This window comes from Xyrauchen texanus, chromosome 8, assembly GCF_025860055.1.
Source record: "Xyrauchen texanus isolate HMW12.3.18 chromosome 8, RBS_HiC_50CHRs, whole genome shotgun sequence".
NCBI classification, from domain to species: domain Eukaryota; kingdom Metazoa; phylum Chordata; class Actinopteri; order Cypriniformes; family Catostomidae; genus Xyrauchen; species Xyrauchen texanus.
In genome coordinates this window covers 24014479-24029984 of record NC_068283.1, presented here as the reverse complement: position 1 = coordinate 24029984, position 15506 = coordinate 24014479, and the positions used below count along the sequence as shown (strand labels likewise).

Sequence of the window (15506 nt, the reverse complement as noted above, 5' to 3'; positions counted from 1 at the left end):
GGATGCAGTGTAGACTTTTGAACCCCACTGGATTATACTATTACTATTATAGGATTTCTCAAGCAGTGTGTGTAACTAAATACAGAGAATGGACTGAGTCAAATCCTGCTCAGAGCACATTCTTCTGACTATACTCAATATAACCAAAGCACAAGGATCTCCAAGGCATCCCAAGACTACTTCTGTTGGCTGATCCCTCGAACATGTCAGATAAAGTTCATACAGAACTTTTCATTACCTCTGTAAAGACAGGGCATGATTGAGAGCACACAAGTAGAGATGACACAAATAAATGAGTGTATCCCCTGTTAATCACATTCTTGTGGGATTGTGTAAGAATTGCAAAACTAATCTCCAAATAGCAGTGAAAGCCAATGAGGACGAAGAGGGGAGAAATCAGAACAAAAATACAAGTGCGCACTTCCGGTACCAACTGAAACACAGCAAAGGTTTTCTTCTAGACTCTTTTATTTGATTTTTTTTATTATAATATTTTTTTGACAGTATTGTCATTTTAATGTGCCCTGAAAATGTCGAAGTGTCTCTCCTTCTAGTTTGCAGAAGAAAAAAACAAAACAAAACAAAAAACAGGTAGAAACAGAAAAAACAACAACTTCCAACAAATCCCACAAAAGTCATTTTCTTTCCCAGAACACCTCCTAGATTTTTGTTTTGTTTGTTTTAAAAAATAGAGCATAAAGGAATATATTACTCAAAGCAAAAAAGATTTATCTGTACTTGTGTTTTTCTAGATTTTTTTTTTTAAATTTCTGCAGTTGACTTTTAAACAAATGCCGTGGCATGCACATTGCACATGCAGTTCTCGAGGTAAGTAATTCTCTACATTTTTATTTTTCTGAGAAAAAAAAAAAAACAAAAAAAGAAAAAACAAACTTGCTTTTTTTTATTTCTTTTTACAATATGACTCCCACATTGCTTGTTAGCACTGTATTTAATGGTCACTTGTTAGCAGAACATGGACTGAGGTTGTTAGTCGTGATGAATTGTAATGACAGACAGTGAGAAATGTAAATGCCCTATCAAGAATGATGCTCCTCTTTTCTCTCACAGCCTCATACTCACACTCACAAACACACACAGCAAGAAGTTGAGAGTACATTATGCATGCAAATGAGCATGACTGCAAAATCATTCGCTGTGAATTTTGACTTCGAACATCTCCTCTTGATCCTGACCACATTCTATATACACACACAGACGTTCACAAACATACAGATACATAATTTCCTTTTTTCCCTTGCAACTCAACATGGTTTTGCATTGCATATATATATATATATATATATATATATATATATATATATATATATATATATATATATATATATATATACTGTCCTTATAAAACCTTGGAGTCTTCAAATTATGGAGCTAAACGTCTGTCGTGGACAAAATGAGAAATTCAGAGAGACCGTATCACTGCAAATAGGCATATTGCAGCACTATAAATGTGTATAGGTAGGGGCATGCATTCTAAATTAAATGCCTATGACTTAGCAAAGGTGAATAAGGCACTGATTAATCTCAATAATACATTTCTAAGAGTGCAGTTTTCAGAGAAACTATTCAAATTACATCAAAATTCTGTAATGCTAAACTAGCAAGGGGAGACAAATGGAACCTGGAATCTGTGTTGAGTGTTTCTAGTCTTGAGGACAATTCTCACCAATCATTTGTGGACACATTTAAAACATACAGGTAGGCCTCAAAGGAGAATTCTCTGAGCCACAAACTAGCAGATTCTTTCACTCTTACACCACATCAAGAATGCTACATACAAGTTACTGAAGTGGGGCTGTGCGTGATAATACGTTAGTAAATGCTACATACACTGTATAATTTGCACGTTGCAAAGTTTGACTCATTTGGCAGTGTGTCTGTGTATGATCGGTCATTCCACAGATAATTCTGCCAGAAAAGACTGAAATGACAATGGTAACATGGGTCAGGGAGACAAAGATCAGTGGGACACAAGAGAGACATTTTGGCAGAAAAGGCCTGTCATTGTTTCACCCATGCATTTTGATTGGCTGTTACATGTTCCTGTGCATTTTGATTGGCTGTGTTACGTTTCCTGAACACAGAACGGTGCACCATTGGTGACAGACATAGAGTACTACTTTCAGTGTACATTCATTGACATAATAATGGAACAGAAAAAGGTGAGATTGACATTTAGAGAAAGAAGCCGCTGTCTGCTGAACAATGTGGATCACAGCGCCATCTGCTGATCAAGTAGAGGTAGTGGAGCTCAGTTAACTTTTCAACGTTTACATACACAAATGTCTATTTACTTTGGGCTCATTTTTGGGAATGACAGTGTATAATAAAATCTGTGTTTAGTCAATTAAATAGCCTATAATTAAGATTGAGCAATATGGAATATATATATATATATATATATATATATATATATATATATATATATATATATATATATATATATATACACACACACACACACACACACACTAATCAGCCACAACATTAAAACCACCTGCCTAATATTGTGTAGGTCCCACTAAAACAGCTCTGACCCATCAAGGCATGCACTCCATAAGACCTCTGAAAGTATCCTGTGGTATCTGGCACCAAGATGTTAGCAGCAGATCTTTTAAGTCCTCTATGTTGTGAGATGGGTCCTCCATGGATCAAACTTGTTGGTCCAGCACATCCCATAGATGCTCAATCGGATTGAGATCTGGGGAATTTGGAGGCCAAGTCAACACCTTGAACTCTTTGTTATATTCCTCAAACCATTCCTGAACCATTTTTGCAGTGTGGCAGGGTGCATTATCCTGCTGAAAGATACTTCCATCAGGGAATACCATTGCCATGAAGGGGTGTATGTGGTCTGCAACAATCTTTAGGTTGGTGGTACGTGTCAAAGTAACTTCCACATGAATGCCAGGACCCAAGGTTTCCCAGCAGAACATTGCCCAGAGCATCACACTGCCGCCGCCGGCCTGCCTTCTTCCCTTGGTGCATCCTGCTGCCATAATGTGGTAAACAATGCATATGCACTCAGCCATCCACATGATCTAAAATAAAACATGATTCATCAGACCAGGCCACCTTCTTCCATTGTCATATGGTCCAGTTCTGATTCTCACATGCCCATTGTAGGCACTTTCGGCACTGAACAGGGGTCAGCATGGGCACTCTGACCTGTCTGCGGCTACACAGCCAGCTGTGATACACTGTGTGTTCTGACACTTTACTATCATGGCCAGCATTAAGTCTTTCAGCATTTTGTGCTACTTCTGTGGGATTGGACCAGATGGGCTAGTCTTCGCCCCACGCGCATCAGTGAGCCTTGGTTGCCCATGACGCCAGTTCACCGGTTGTCCTTCCTTGGACCACTTTTGGTAGGAACTAATCACTGCATACTGGGAACACCACACAAGGCCAGCCGTTTTGGAGATGCTCTGACTCAGTCATCTAGCCATTGCCATTTGGCCCTTGTCAAAGCCACTCAGATCCTTACGCTTGCCCATTTTTCTTGCTTCCAACACATGAAGTTCAAGAACTGACTGTTCACTATATCCCACCCCATTTACAGGTGTCATTGTAATGATATAATCAATGTTATTCACTTCACCTGTGAGTGGATTTAATGTTGTGGCTGATCAGTGTATATTATATAGTACTGTGCAATGTGGTACAGAAGGCAAACATGGTCACACTTCATATTAATTTAGCATTTTTATGTTTACTGGACTTTGTATGATGTTAATTGATAAATTAAAACTAGTTATGGCATTATTTTTTTTTTAAGACATCCTCACTATGCAACATGTTTCACAAGTGCCTAAAACTTTTGCACAGTACTGTATACAGTATGTATATATATATATATATATATATATATATATATATATATATATATATATATATATATATATATATATATATATAAGGATAGAAAAGGAATAGTGCAACTAAAAATAAAATTAATGTCATCATTTACTCACTCTCATGCCATTCTAAACCTGTATGATTGTCTCCCTTCTGTCACTGTTGAACACAAAACGATATTTAAGACAGTATTTAAGTCTCAGTCTCCATTCACTTTCATTAAATGGAAAAAGAAGCAAAGAAATTGAATGGTGACTGAGGCCAACATTCTGCCTAAGAACCTATCCACACCAGCAACGACTTGAGATTGTCTACAATGGACTCGTTCCGAGTAAATGTTAAAAATGGTGTGCACAAAGCTGTGAGCTTGCGTAGACTTCAGCAATGGTTAAAAGGGTGAATAAATACCATGTACCTAAGGGGAGCTGCTATGGATGGAAGATTATAAGAATCATAGCCCCAGAGACCCCATCCCATTCATTTTAAAATATTTTAAAATGTGTCATGAATGATTAATATTGTTTACAACTACCTTCAACATTCTGTGTTTTAAATATTTTGAACAAACAAACACAATTATGACTCCCAGTAATCTTGCTGTTTGTATTAGTTATTACCCCAGAACAACACCTCAGCCAACCAGTCGTTTCTGCACTGAAGTTAATGAAAGTGCAATTGTTAATCTACCATGGCCAACGCCAACGCCAACTTCTGTTCATCATGGTGAACAAAGTCGAAGTCATAAAACTAATTTGAACCGAAATCCATTGGTATTACCATTTACTTATTATAGAATCATTTTTACAACGTTATTGTTGTTAAAACTATGCAAACGTGGTCAGAAACAAAATATTATTTCATTAGTAGACCAGAGAACAGAAACATTATGAGCAGGCTTTGATGAAATGGTCCGAAGTTATTTAAATATTTAGCAAAAAAAAAAAATTATTGGCTAGTTTCACATGTGGGATATTTGGTAAGTATAAGAATTTTATTTCAGATGGATGGGATAATAAAGTCACAAGACTAGCTCTGCTGCCTGTGCGTCGGCAATACAATGGTGCATCCGTTAACTGTCGGCGTGATGTGACGCAATGAACATATACTTCCAGTGTAGACAGCATTATTGATTATAATGGGAGCATTTTGCTTCTGCCGCACCGCTCGTGTCTGATGTAGACAGGGTTTTACAACTCCTTTTATGTTCCACGAGGAAAAAAAAGTCATTCAGGTTTGAAAAATCATGAGGGTGAGTGATGACAGAATTTACATTTTTAGGTGAACTATTCATTTAAATTAACTAAATGAATCGCTGTGAATTAATGTTAATATTCAAAACCCCTGTAAAGAACCCAATGTCACATTTATATCAACATTGAGTAGGACAAGTCAATAAATAGTCAGCTCTCTCCTTTCATTCACCCAAATTCATGCATCTAACAAATTTCATTCTTCTTTTCTTTTTGATAAAGTGTTCACAGTTACAGAGACTTGAGATCAGCTGAAGCTTGCCTCAAACTGTCATTAATGCTAGCTGATATGGTTGAGAGTGTGTTTCCATGGAAATAGCCATTTTCAAAGAGCTACTGAGGACACTGGTTGAAGGACAGATGTGTTTTCTGTCATGGCCCACAATAGATTATGGTCACAGAGCTCCACACACCATCTACACAAAAATCACATGAAAACAAGTATGGCAATGCAAAGAGCAGTTGAGTCAAATACAAAAAACAAGTACAGAATTAAATTAAAAACATCATCAACATCACCATCAGTGTCAACATCACTATCATTGTCATCATCATCAATTATTATCATAATACACATGGACATTATCAAAAAGAAATCATATCTAAAGATGGAGAGGTTCTCTCTCTCTTCTCTCGACCCCAACTCTCTCTCTCTCTCCTCTGTATTATACCCTGGAAGACTGGAATAACATGCTTACTAGGATGTAAGGGAAAATAATCACATGTAGTAATTAGAGATGTCCTTTGCCTGTTATATGTTTGTTTGTTTGTTTGTTTGTTAGTGTACTTATGTCTGTGTGCTACTATATCTGTGTTTTTGTGCAAGTAAGCAAATTATCTGTACAATGACAGAGGAATGTAAGTACAACATCTCTAGCTCATACATATTGTGCTATTAACTGTTTTTTTATTTGCAATCTTTACTTTTTAAAGATTGCAAATAAATCTTTTGTACATCTTATTTGGCACCAAATCTGTTATAAAACAAACAAAAAAAAACCACCTCTCTATTCACCCATATATTAGTAGTTAGAAGTTTGAATTTTAGCAATGGCCCCTTTTAGACACTCCTATAGGAGAAAGGGATATCAGAGAGTCATGAGAGAGAGAGAGAGAGAGAGAGGGAGGGTGCTGATCGGAGAGAGTGAACTCCATGAACATGACAAAAGAGCCAAGGAATGTATCCCCCCTTTCCCCCTTTTATCCAAAGTTTCTTTGTTTTTTGTTTTTAAGTTTTTTTGTTTTTTTTTAAATCATGCAGGATTTCCAAGGGATTTTCTCTCTCTAGGAGTTCAAACAAAACTGGGCAGTGCAACAGAAGATTCAAACTCCAGTGTTTCCAATGAGAGGCAGACAAAGCCAAAGAAGAAGATTTTTCATTTTTTCTCTCCCATTTTTCTGTGGTTCTTCTTTCTTGAGATGCGAAGTGCAGGGTGAGCTCTCCAGTCCAGGTAAGTTCAACTCCGCCCATCCCAACCTGATAGGCCAAAGCACTTGACCCACCCACCCAAAACGTACACACATGGGCGAATGGCTCACTCTCTCCGGTATAATTACTAACAGTAAACAGAGATGATAAAACTCATCAATATTTACCAGCATCTGGACTGATTTTTGCAATAAAAAAATTGCCAATCAAGTTCTGCAAAATAAAAAGTGATCCTATTTTATGAGTGTTAAAGAGTGTCCCATATTTTGAGTTTCGCCATCAACAGCGTGGCATGTGATTTTGCCTAAGGAGAGACTTCATGAAACATCCTGAAAATAAAAAGTTCAGACATTCCCCCTCTGCTAAGGCTAAGAAGGCTAAGAACAGGATTTCATATTCTTTTCATTGATTTCACACACCTCCCCAGTCTTCTTATTCACTGTAAGCAGTCCATCCCCTTTCAGGGAAACACTTGGCAGCAGAGGAATCGAAAAGGAACAAGTAATAGAAAGAAAAGAACCATGCCTCGATTTCCCGTGTGGACATTCAGCATACTGCCTAGTGTTCCCCTGTACAATTCAGACTAAGTGAGGGATCTGCCAATATCCCTGTTTTCTTTGAGCTGGCCTCTCTGTATGATTGCAGCCCATTCCAGAATCCATTCCTGCCCACCCTCCCTGGCTCCCCTCTTCCCTGAGGTTAGCAGCAGTCATCCTCATCAGTCTCACTGTAGGGTTCATGGAGGCCCTTCCTGGGCCCTCTGGGGTGGGGAGGCTTATGAGTTCCTGGGTGGGTGGGGGCATGATGGTGCAGAGAGGGTGAGGAGGAACGGTAGCCATTGGGCATGCGTCGAGGTTGCGGCTGACCCTGAGGGGGAGCTGTGTGGTGGGAAGTCCTGGGAGAATGGGAGTGAGGGTTGCCCTGGATGGGGTTTTGCTCATAGGAAGGAGGTTCATGGTGGTTGAACTCGTAGCCTTGTTCATCGTAGAATCCGTCCCCCTCCACACTTTCTGAAGGGCCGGGGCCCCGGTGTGCATGACGAGGAGAACCGGGGTGGGTAGTAGATGGGTGGTGGTGAGGGGGAACCGGGGCCTTAGGGCCAGGTGGTGAAACCCGACGTGAGGTGGGGGTGGGGAGTCGGCTTTGCTGGCCGGGAGGGGGGTTGTTGATGGGTTTACGGATGACGGGAGAATAGGTGACATGGGGCCGGGGAGTGGCAGGGGTTTGGGGCAGCTGACGCCGACCACGGAGGGGTGTGCTGGTCCCGGAGGTTGAGGGGACTGGACTCCCGCTTACTGAACTACTGCCCTACATGAAAATGGAACAAGGCAAATAAAACAGAACCACAAAATTAACCACATAACAAGAAGACAGTAAGTGATGACACATAGACATCAGCAGTCAGGAAGGAAAGAAAGAGTGTAGTCATAAAAGGACAAGAAGAAACAAAGATAGAAAGAGAGGTGCAAGAATGAAAGACATTGCAAAGCAGTAGGGCAAAGCAACCGATGCAAACATCAATAAAAGAAATGACCAAACATTAAGCAACATATCACAGGGAAAAGAACAAAAGACACAAAAAGAAAACAATTATTGCAACAGTTGAAATAATTTTATTTAAAAACTACTTGAATGTTCAAAAGATTCATTTTCATTCACAGTCATTTAGAGTGTTGTTAGTATTTCTGGTCCCTGTGGCACAATATCTGAACCCATTTTGATAATGTAATGTCCATTTAAACAACTTCACAGCTCAAACATTACATGAGTTTTAACAGCAGCATTAATGTAAGTGCTTTTATAAAGTTATAAGCTTCAAATTTCTGCATTTAAACCTTCCAAAAATGTACCACATTCACATTCATTATAAGTGCCTCACTGTGACCTCTATTTTTACTTTTTTTTTTAAAGAAAAGGAGGAACGAATCAAATGTGTTTTTGTGGTAATCAACATTATGCCACAAATGCTGCTGATTGATCTTAACTTGTATTGGACCCAGAATATTCCTTTAAATGAGGAGGAAGATGATTCAGTCAGATTTACTGATTAGAAAGTGTGTTTGTATGCTTGTCATTGCATGTGATACTTTCATGGCTCGACAGACGTAATTTTTCAAACAACGGTTGAGTAGTTTGCTCCCTTATTTTACATTGCAAAAGTCTGTTTATAAATAAGTTAATTTAGTGGATTTTTTTATGTTTTTTTATTTTCCGTTTGAGTTCACCATGCTACGTGCAGCAAACATTTACTCAGCACAAAAACTCCACTTGCAGCTATGCGTCAGCTATGCGGCACTGTGCTGCTTTTGTGCATGGTGTGAAACAGGCCTAAGACAGAACTAAAACTTTGCACTAACTAGGATCTAGTAATGAAGAGCAGCATTGTTTGCAGAGACATTTGACTTTGAGGAATGTATTCACGTCTTCGTGTGTGATAAAACTTAAATATGCATAAAAGCTTATTATCAATTAAATACCCACCTGTCTGTGAGTCAGGCACTCTCTCCCCTCACTTGGTGAGCGGGACCAGCGACGGTCTCTATCATTTGACTGTCTGTGGCTATAGTCCCCTTGTTCTCTCTCATGTCCATAGCGCTCCTTATCTACAGAACCATGGTGGTGATGATGATGGTGATGGTGCTTGCGGTCCTTGGCCCGGCCCCGGTCCCTTTCCTTGGATGGCAGGTCACCTGACTGTGTGGTGGTGCTGAGGTCGGTGCTACGACCTGCTAGGCCAAGAGGGTTAACTGTCATTACCAGCAAATATCTGTGAATACCACTAAATATTGACAGTTAATAAACTGAATACCAGTGGTAGTGCAATCAATAGAATAAAAGTGGTAAATTCAATTACATCCCGAATTCCCAAAAAGTTTGAACAGCATGGAAAATGCGTATAAGTGTGATTTGTAAATTCTTATAAGCCTGTAATATATTGAAAGCACTACAACAACACATTTATTGATGTTACCTTGTGAATTTTATTAATTTGTATTTATTTTTTTAAATATACATTAATTTCAAATCAGCATATATATATATATATATATATTAGGGCTGTCAAACCATTAAAATATTTAATCATGATTAATAAAAAATGTTTTGTTAATTAGGATTAATCATAATATTTTCATTAGAGATGCACCGATTGCAATTTTCTTGGCCGTTTCCGATTTCCGATTTTTTGCAAGTGTGACCTGCCGATACCGATTTTTCCCGATTCCGATTTTCTTTCTAAGAACTATTATTGACTGCATATACAAACAAAATCTACCTTTCTTCAATTCAACATTTCAACTTGGGCAACGTGACGTCGGAAAACCTCATACACTGTATCGAGGAAATTTATCAGATTTCTGATCCCTCTGTCCTCAACTATGGAGAACATCTGGTCATCCAGGGCCATGAATTCCATAATGCGGAAAATCAGCTAATTCCGGTCCCTGGCCGGTCGATCGGTGCATCTCTAATTTTCATAAACATTAGTGGACCAAATATGCTTCATTCAGATGTATTTTTCAGTCATCCACAAACTTAACCCACCAATAGAGCTGAAAAACAGCATATGAACACAACACAATTCAAATTATGTGCAAAATATGGTAGTTTTTCTGTATTATAAGTGTATATAAGTGTATTCATTTGCTTTTTTTTAATGACGTTTAGACAGACATAATCTTTCCAGGAGCACAGTGGCATTAAATAGCTCTGTTCATGTGACTATTTGCACCACTCATTCAAAAAAGTCTGCACTGTCATTACAATTCACAACTCTGTAAAATACATTAACAATTCCTTTTAGACCCTGGTGGTCACCCACCGGTTACAATTGTGAGTGTAGATTACCTGCAAGTTTCCAGAAATGTCTCCAATTTATGCATTGGCAAGTGCACTATCAATCAGAGACACTGTGACAAAACCCTGGAGACAGCAGTAGGGTTTCCGTTAGCCGGTAATCAGTACCGCCGCTCCCTATACGCAATTTAAGCAGTCTACATAGGGCATCTCCCTGGGGGCACCAGAAAGTCTACCGGCTGCCTTTACTCGCACGTTATACGTTATTCAAGGATCCGGGAGCAGTCGTGGAACACATACGATCGCCTCGCGCTCGCAACTTTTGCCTCGCAGTGCAAGGCATGTCTTGCTGCTGCAATGATGTTACAATTTTAGGAGCTTTATCTGTGCTTTGCGGATATGTTCTATACTGCTGTGCTACATTGATAAAAATGCTTGGCACAGGCAGCAGCATAATGTCTCCCACCAGGCCCGGATTGGCTAATCGGGAGCACCGGGAGAATTTGCGGTGGGCCTGCACTCGCAGCAGCCAACTCTTTTTATTTATTATTTTACCTCAGCCCCACTCTTTTTATTTACATTTTTTTTGCAGTCCACTTGCAGAGTGCAACCTGCAGGTTAATAACTTAATTATCTTTTGACTCCCCAGACAGCGACACCTTGCTTAAAAAGAAACGTCACTTGTAAACTTCAGTCAGTGGTGGTTGTGGTTGATGGAGGATATAGGCTAAAATGGACAATAGAAAGCGCAAAGGCGGCGCTGAAAATACAATATTAAAAAAAGAAAGCTCTTCAAACTGACATGGCCAAATGTACAAAAGTGAGCAGCTTTTTCACCAGCGCACCAAATGAAGACGATGAGAGGGCCGGTAAGCTAACGTTAAGCTAGTTAGGAGCAGTGCAAGATGATAGCAGCCGTGCAAAACAATGTTGTCTGCAAACCACCGTTCATGTTTATGTATGCAACTTTTTTTTGTAGTTCTTCAGCAGCAGCAGCCTCTTTTGCTCATTGAGTGAATATAAGAATAAGAAGAATTAATGTTAATGAAGAGTATGGTGTAGAGCTGAAACGATTAGTCAGTGTTATCGACAACGTCGCCAATTGTCGACAAAAACTTTCATTGTAAATAGTCGTTTGATCTCATTTAACGTAACATGAGATCACAATAAGCTCATAAACTCAGCACTGCAGCACTGCACAGTCACAGTCCAGATGCACTCTAAACTTCCCAAACAGCTTCAGGTGATGTAGATCCCAAAGTATTGGTGAATTATACAAAAATATCCAATAAGTAAATACAGAAGCACTCTCGTTGTGGAATAAGTGGAGCCAGAGGTCTTTAAAGAAAACACCCTGGCGATACATCTTAAATGCAGATATATTGAATGCGTTATAGCTTTAAAGTTCAAATAATACGGAAGCAGGTCTTGTAGTTAACTACAAACTCCGAAACTGGCATTTTTCTGTGCGGTCAGCACCTCTTCTATGAGCTGCACGAATGTCCCGATCTAATGGGGAGAGATTGAAACTGCACCCGGCTGAGAGAGACACTGTCATGGGGACGCTCGTCCGTTGAGCCCACACTTGAATCAAAATATGTGTGTCACTGTGCATTTGTTATCGTGAAGAAAATTGGCAATACGCAGCTATAGCATTAAGAGAGAGTTTGTTTTTTAGTGAGTTAAAGATGGATTGAAGTGAACAGAAAGGTGAGAGTGGTGGTGGAGTGGTGGTGGTGTAGTGGTCTAAGCACATAACTGGTAATCTGGTAATCAGTAGGATGCTGGTTCGAGCCCCACAGCCACCACCATTGTGTCCTTGAGCAAGGCACTTAACTCCAGGTTGCTCCAGGGGGATTGTCCCTGTAATAAGTCCCTGTAAGTCGCTTTGGATAAAAGCGTCTGCCAAATGCATAAATGTAAATGTAAATGTGAGAGAGGGTAGTCTTCGCCCCATTATACACTGCATTTTGATTTGTTTTGTTTTGGCTTGTTTTCCAATAAAAATATCTAAAACTCCATTTAAAACAATGTAGGCCTACATTTACTTTAGCAGCTATACTGCAGAAGAAAAAAAATGTTATCTGAGAATGTTGAAAATAATATTAAAATTACAAATATTAAAAAATATAAAAATCCTTTTAAAAAAGATTAATTCACCTGAGAAGCAGCATATGAGAAGTATAACCATGTGAAAAAAATACACTTATATACAAAATACACTTACTGTATATTTAAGTTAAATTCTCTTAAAGCAAGTCTAACTTATATGTTGCTTCTGAAGTAAATGTATCTTGTTTTAAAGATTTTTAGGCTGTGGAGCACAGTGCACTATTGAAAACTTATATACTGAGGTTTTAATATCATTATTTTAATAGTCAGTCGTGAACTAAAGTGGGCCGGTCTAAGGCATGAAACTCCAGGGCTGAAAATGAGTCCAACTCCGGCCCTTTCTCCCACCATCTGTTTTCCTGATGTTCAATGCATGTGACATGAGCGGCGTTTGCACGAATTGACTTATGAAGTACGTTTATTCAAAGGGTCATATTACGCGTTTATCGCATTAAAAATAGTGGTGTTATTAACGCGTTAACTACGACAGCACTAATATATAGGCTATAAATTAATTAACAATAAAAATTAAAACATGAATTTTTTTTTGTTAAAGTCAGGCACAGACTGGCCATTGGGAGATCCAGGACTTTTCCCGGTGGGCCGGCCTCGAAATGGGGCCGCTGCGTTATGCAGAATGCGCCAAAAAACTGTGCAGCGATATGCGGAAGGGGGCAGCTATATGCAGAAAACTACAGCAACAACAACCCCCCAGCATCTATGTAAAATCCTGAGCCTAATTTTCTTACCAGTCATCTATGTAAAATCCTGGGCTGAATTGTCTTCCTAGTCCGCCCCTGGTTAAAGTGCTTTAAATATAGTACAAAGTAAATAGAATTTACAAATCACTCTAGAGGTCTGCATTCCTGTGGAACTCCCGCAAGACACCTTCAGATTTCTTGTGATGCAGGATTACATTTCCGAGTTAAACTTGGTAGCGGACGCTACGTCCATGTGTGCGGGAGCATGCGGTCAGAGAAGAACCTAAAAATCCAATGTGAATATCTATTTTTATATTATTGATTTATGAATGAAAAATAAAATATTATTTTATTTTACTATTAATTTATTTTTGATAAAACTAAACAGAAAACCAACATAAAATGTGCACACATGCATCAAATAATCCAATATTTGGATCAGGCTATTGTCAAGGGCACTTAACAAGAATGGCAGAGCATAGCATAGTGTGTCAAAGGCTGTGAAACTGGCACTGGAAAATGGCCAATTTAAGAGTTAACCAAATCAGATGGGCATCATGTCCCACGTCATCTGATAATAGCAATAACTAAAAAATAAAATGTTATTTGTGCTATTTGTATGGCTTTTGCCCTATGTGGAAAACAAATGCACAGAGTTGCGGGAACGGGAGTAGTCAGGAAGAAAATCACTGCGGGCATAGAGTGGGTGAACATGGAGTAAAATTCAGCGGGAGTGTTCGGGTGCGGGATAGAAACTTGCTGTAGCAGGATAGAAAGAACAGTTTCACGCAGAACTCTAAATGACTCCTATTTTAATAAGCATTTTTCATACTGTCTTTTTAGAATTGGGGTTGCATTATAGCCTAGCACTTTTGACTGCACTACTATTCCAATTTGCGAAAGTCATGGGTTCCATTCGTAAGGATACACATACTGATAAAATGTACTGTATACCTTGAAAGAAGTAGCTTTGGATAAAATTGTCTGTCAAATGAATAAATTAAAATACAAATTAATACATGTACAGTAAATAGATAGTTGACATGACATTGTTTTTACTGTCCCTTCTTAAAAAAATATAAAAATATTAATACACTTGGATCTGTATGATAAATAATGTTTTTAAATGTAGTTATAGTTAGTAAATATACTGTACTTTTCACTATAGTACGCCTCCTGTGTTAAACGCAAATAAAACCCATTAAATTAAGAATTATTTTGTTTAAGTAAAATAAAATAAAAAAGCATCTGGCATTATATCATAAGAGATTGTTGTCTTAAAAGTTGTATATATATATATATATGGTAGCTCATTAAACATTTCCTGGAGTAAAATATCTATAAGGCCTGATTTTATATTCTTTTACACAGGAATCACAATTGTAGGAAGCAATATTTAATTTGTTTCAATGTTACATTCTTGACAACATTGCCCCAGTTTCGATACTTGTACACAGCCAAAAGAATACAAATTTGAGGATTCATTTGACAATAGCAAAGTTTAAGCCAGCTCTGATGCTGAACATTTTAAAAGGCTGCACAGAACTGCCTCAGAGACATCTTAACTTACCAGATCCCTTTAGATTTTGCAGTAGATCTCATGTAATAATTTGCCCTTTATGAAATAATAATTGTCAATTGCATTTGTATTTTGTTTTGTACTTTGTACAAAAGGTATCATATTACTTAGCTTCACAAAGAAACACACGTAACACCCGGTACTCCAACACTGGTTCCAGTTCAATGCAAGATCATAATCATCATCACGGTTTGCTGCAGCACTATTAATATAGTTTTGTCTCTGACCTGTGTCAGCATCAGTGTAGCGGCTGAGGGACCGCTCAGATGCAAGGTGGCTGCGGTCTTTGTGACGATGCCCATGTCTGTGACCCTCTTCTGGGATAACCCTGTTCATGGAATAGTCATCACCCCGCATAGACCGGCCTTGGCGCCCATGCCCCAGAGATGAAGCTGAGCGCTTCATAGGACTGTTATCATGGATGGTCTAATGAGAGAGCCGGAACAGCAGAGACAAAAAAGGTAGGGAGAGAAAAAAGGGAGCGAAGGAAGAGACAGTTTTCTATTTATTGGAAATTAATGGGTTTGGAAGAGTTGAGAAAAGAGCTCCATTTCTGTAGTATATAGTAATGGCAGGCAGATGGCTGTGTCAATGTATGATGTGCGTTTGTGTTTGTTTAATTCTATTCATCTGGGAGTTGGTGTGGTTTGATTGTGTGTGTGGCCTGATGGATGCTCTCAGCTGGTTCTAGCAAACAAATAAACAAATTCACCATTCACCATGCAGATTTAGAGAAAAAAGTGTGTGATACAGAGAGGACC

General features: G+C 38.8%; 1 protein-coding gene across 1 annotated transcript in view; it reads right to left on the bottom strand.

Annotated features, from left to right (window-relative positions):
• Nucleotides 1–3962: 3962 nt before the first annotated feature.
• The window catches only part of cacna1aa (calcium channel, voltage-dependent, P/Q type, alpha 1A subunit, a), a 123340-nt gene continuing 111796 nt past the window's right edge, over nucleotides 3963–15506 (bottom strand). Inside the window, exons 48-50 of the mRNA XM_052131564.1 lie at nucleotides 14973–15171; nucleotides 9040–9284; nucleotides 3963–7866 (exon numbers count right to left, since the gene is read on the bottom strand). Coding sequence (XP_051987524.1) covers nucleotides 7258–7866; nucleotides 9040–9284; nucleotides 14973–15171 — 1053 coding nt within the window. The 3' untranslated portion in view covers nucleotides 3963–7257. The remainder of the gene's footprint in view (nucleotides 7867–9039; nucleotides 9285–14972; nucleotides 15172–15506) is intronic.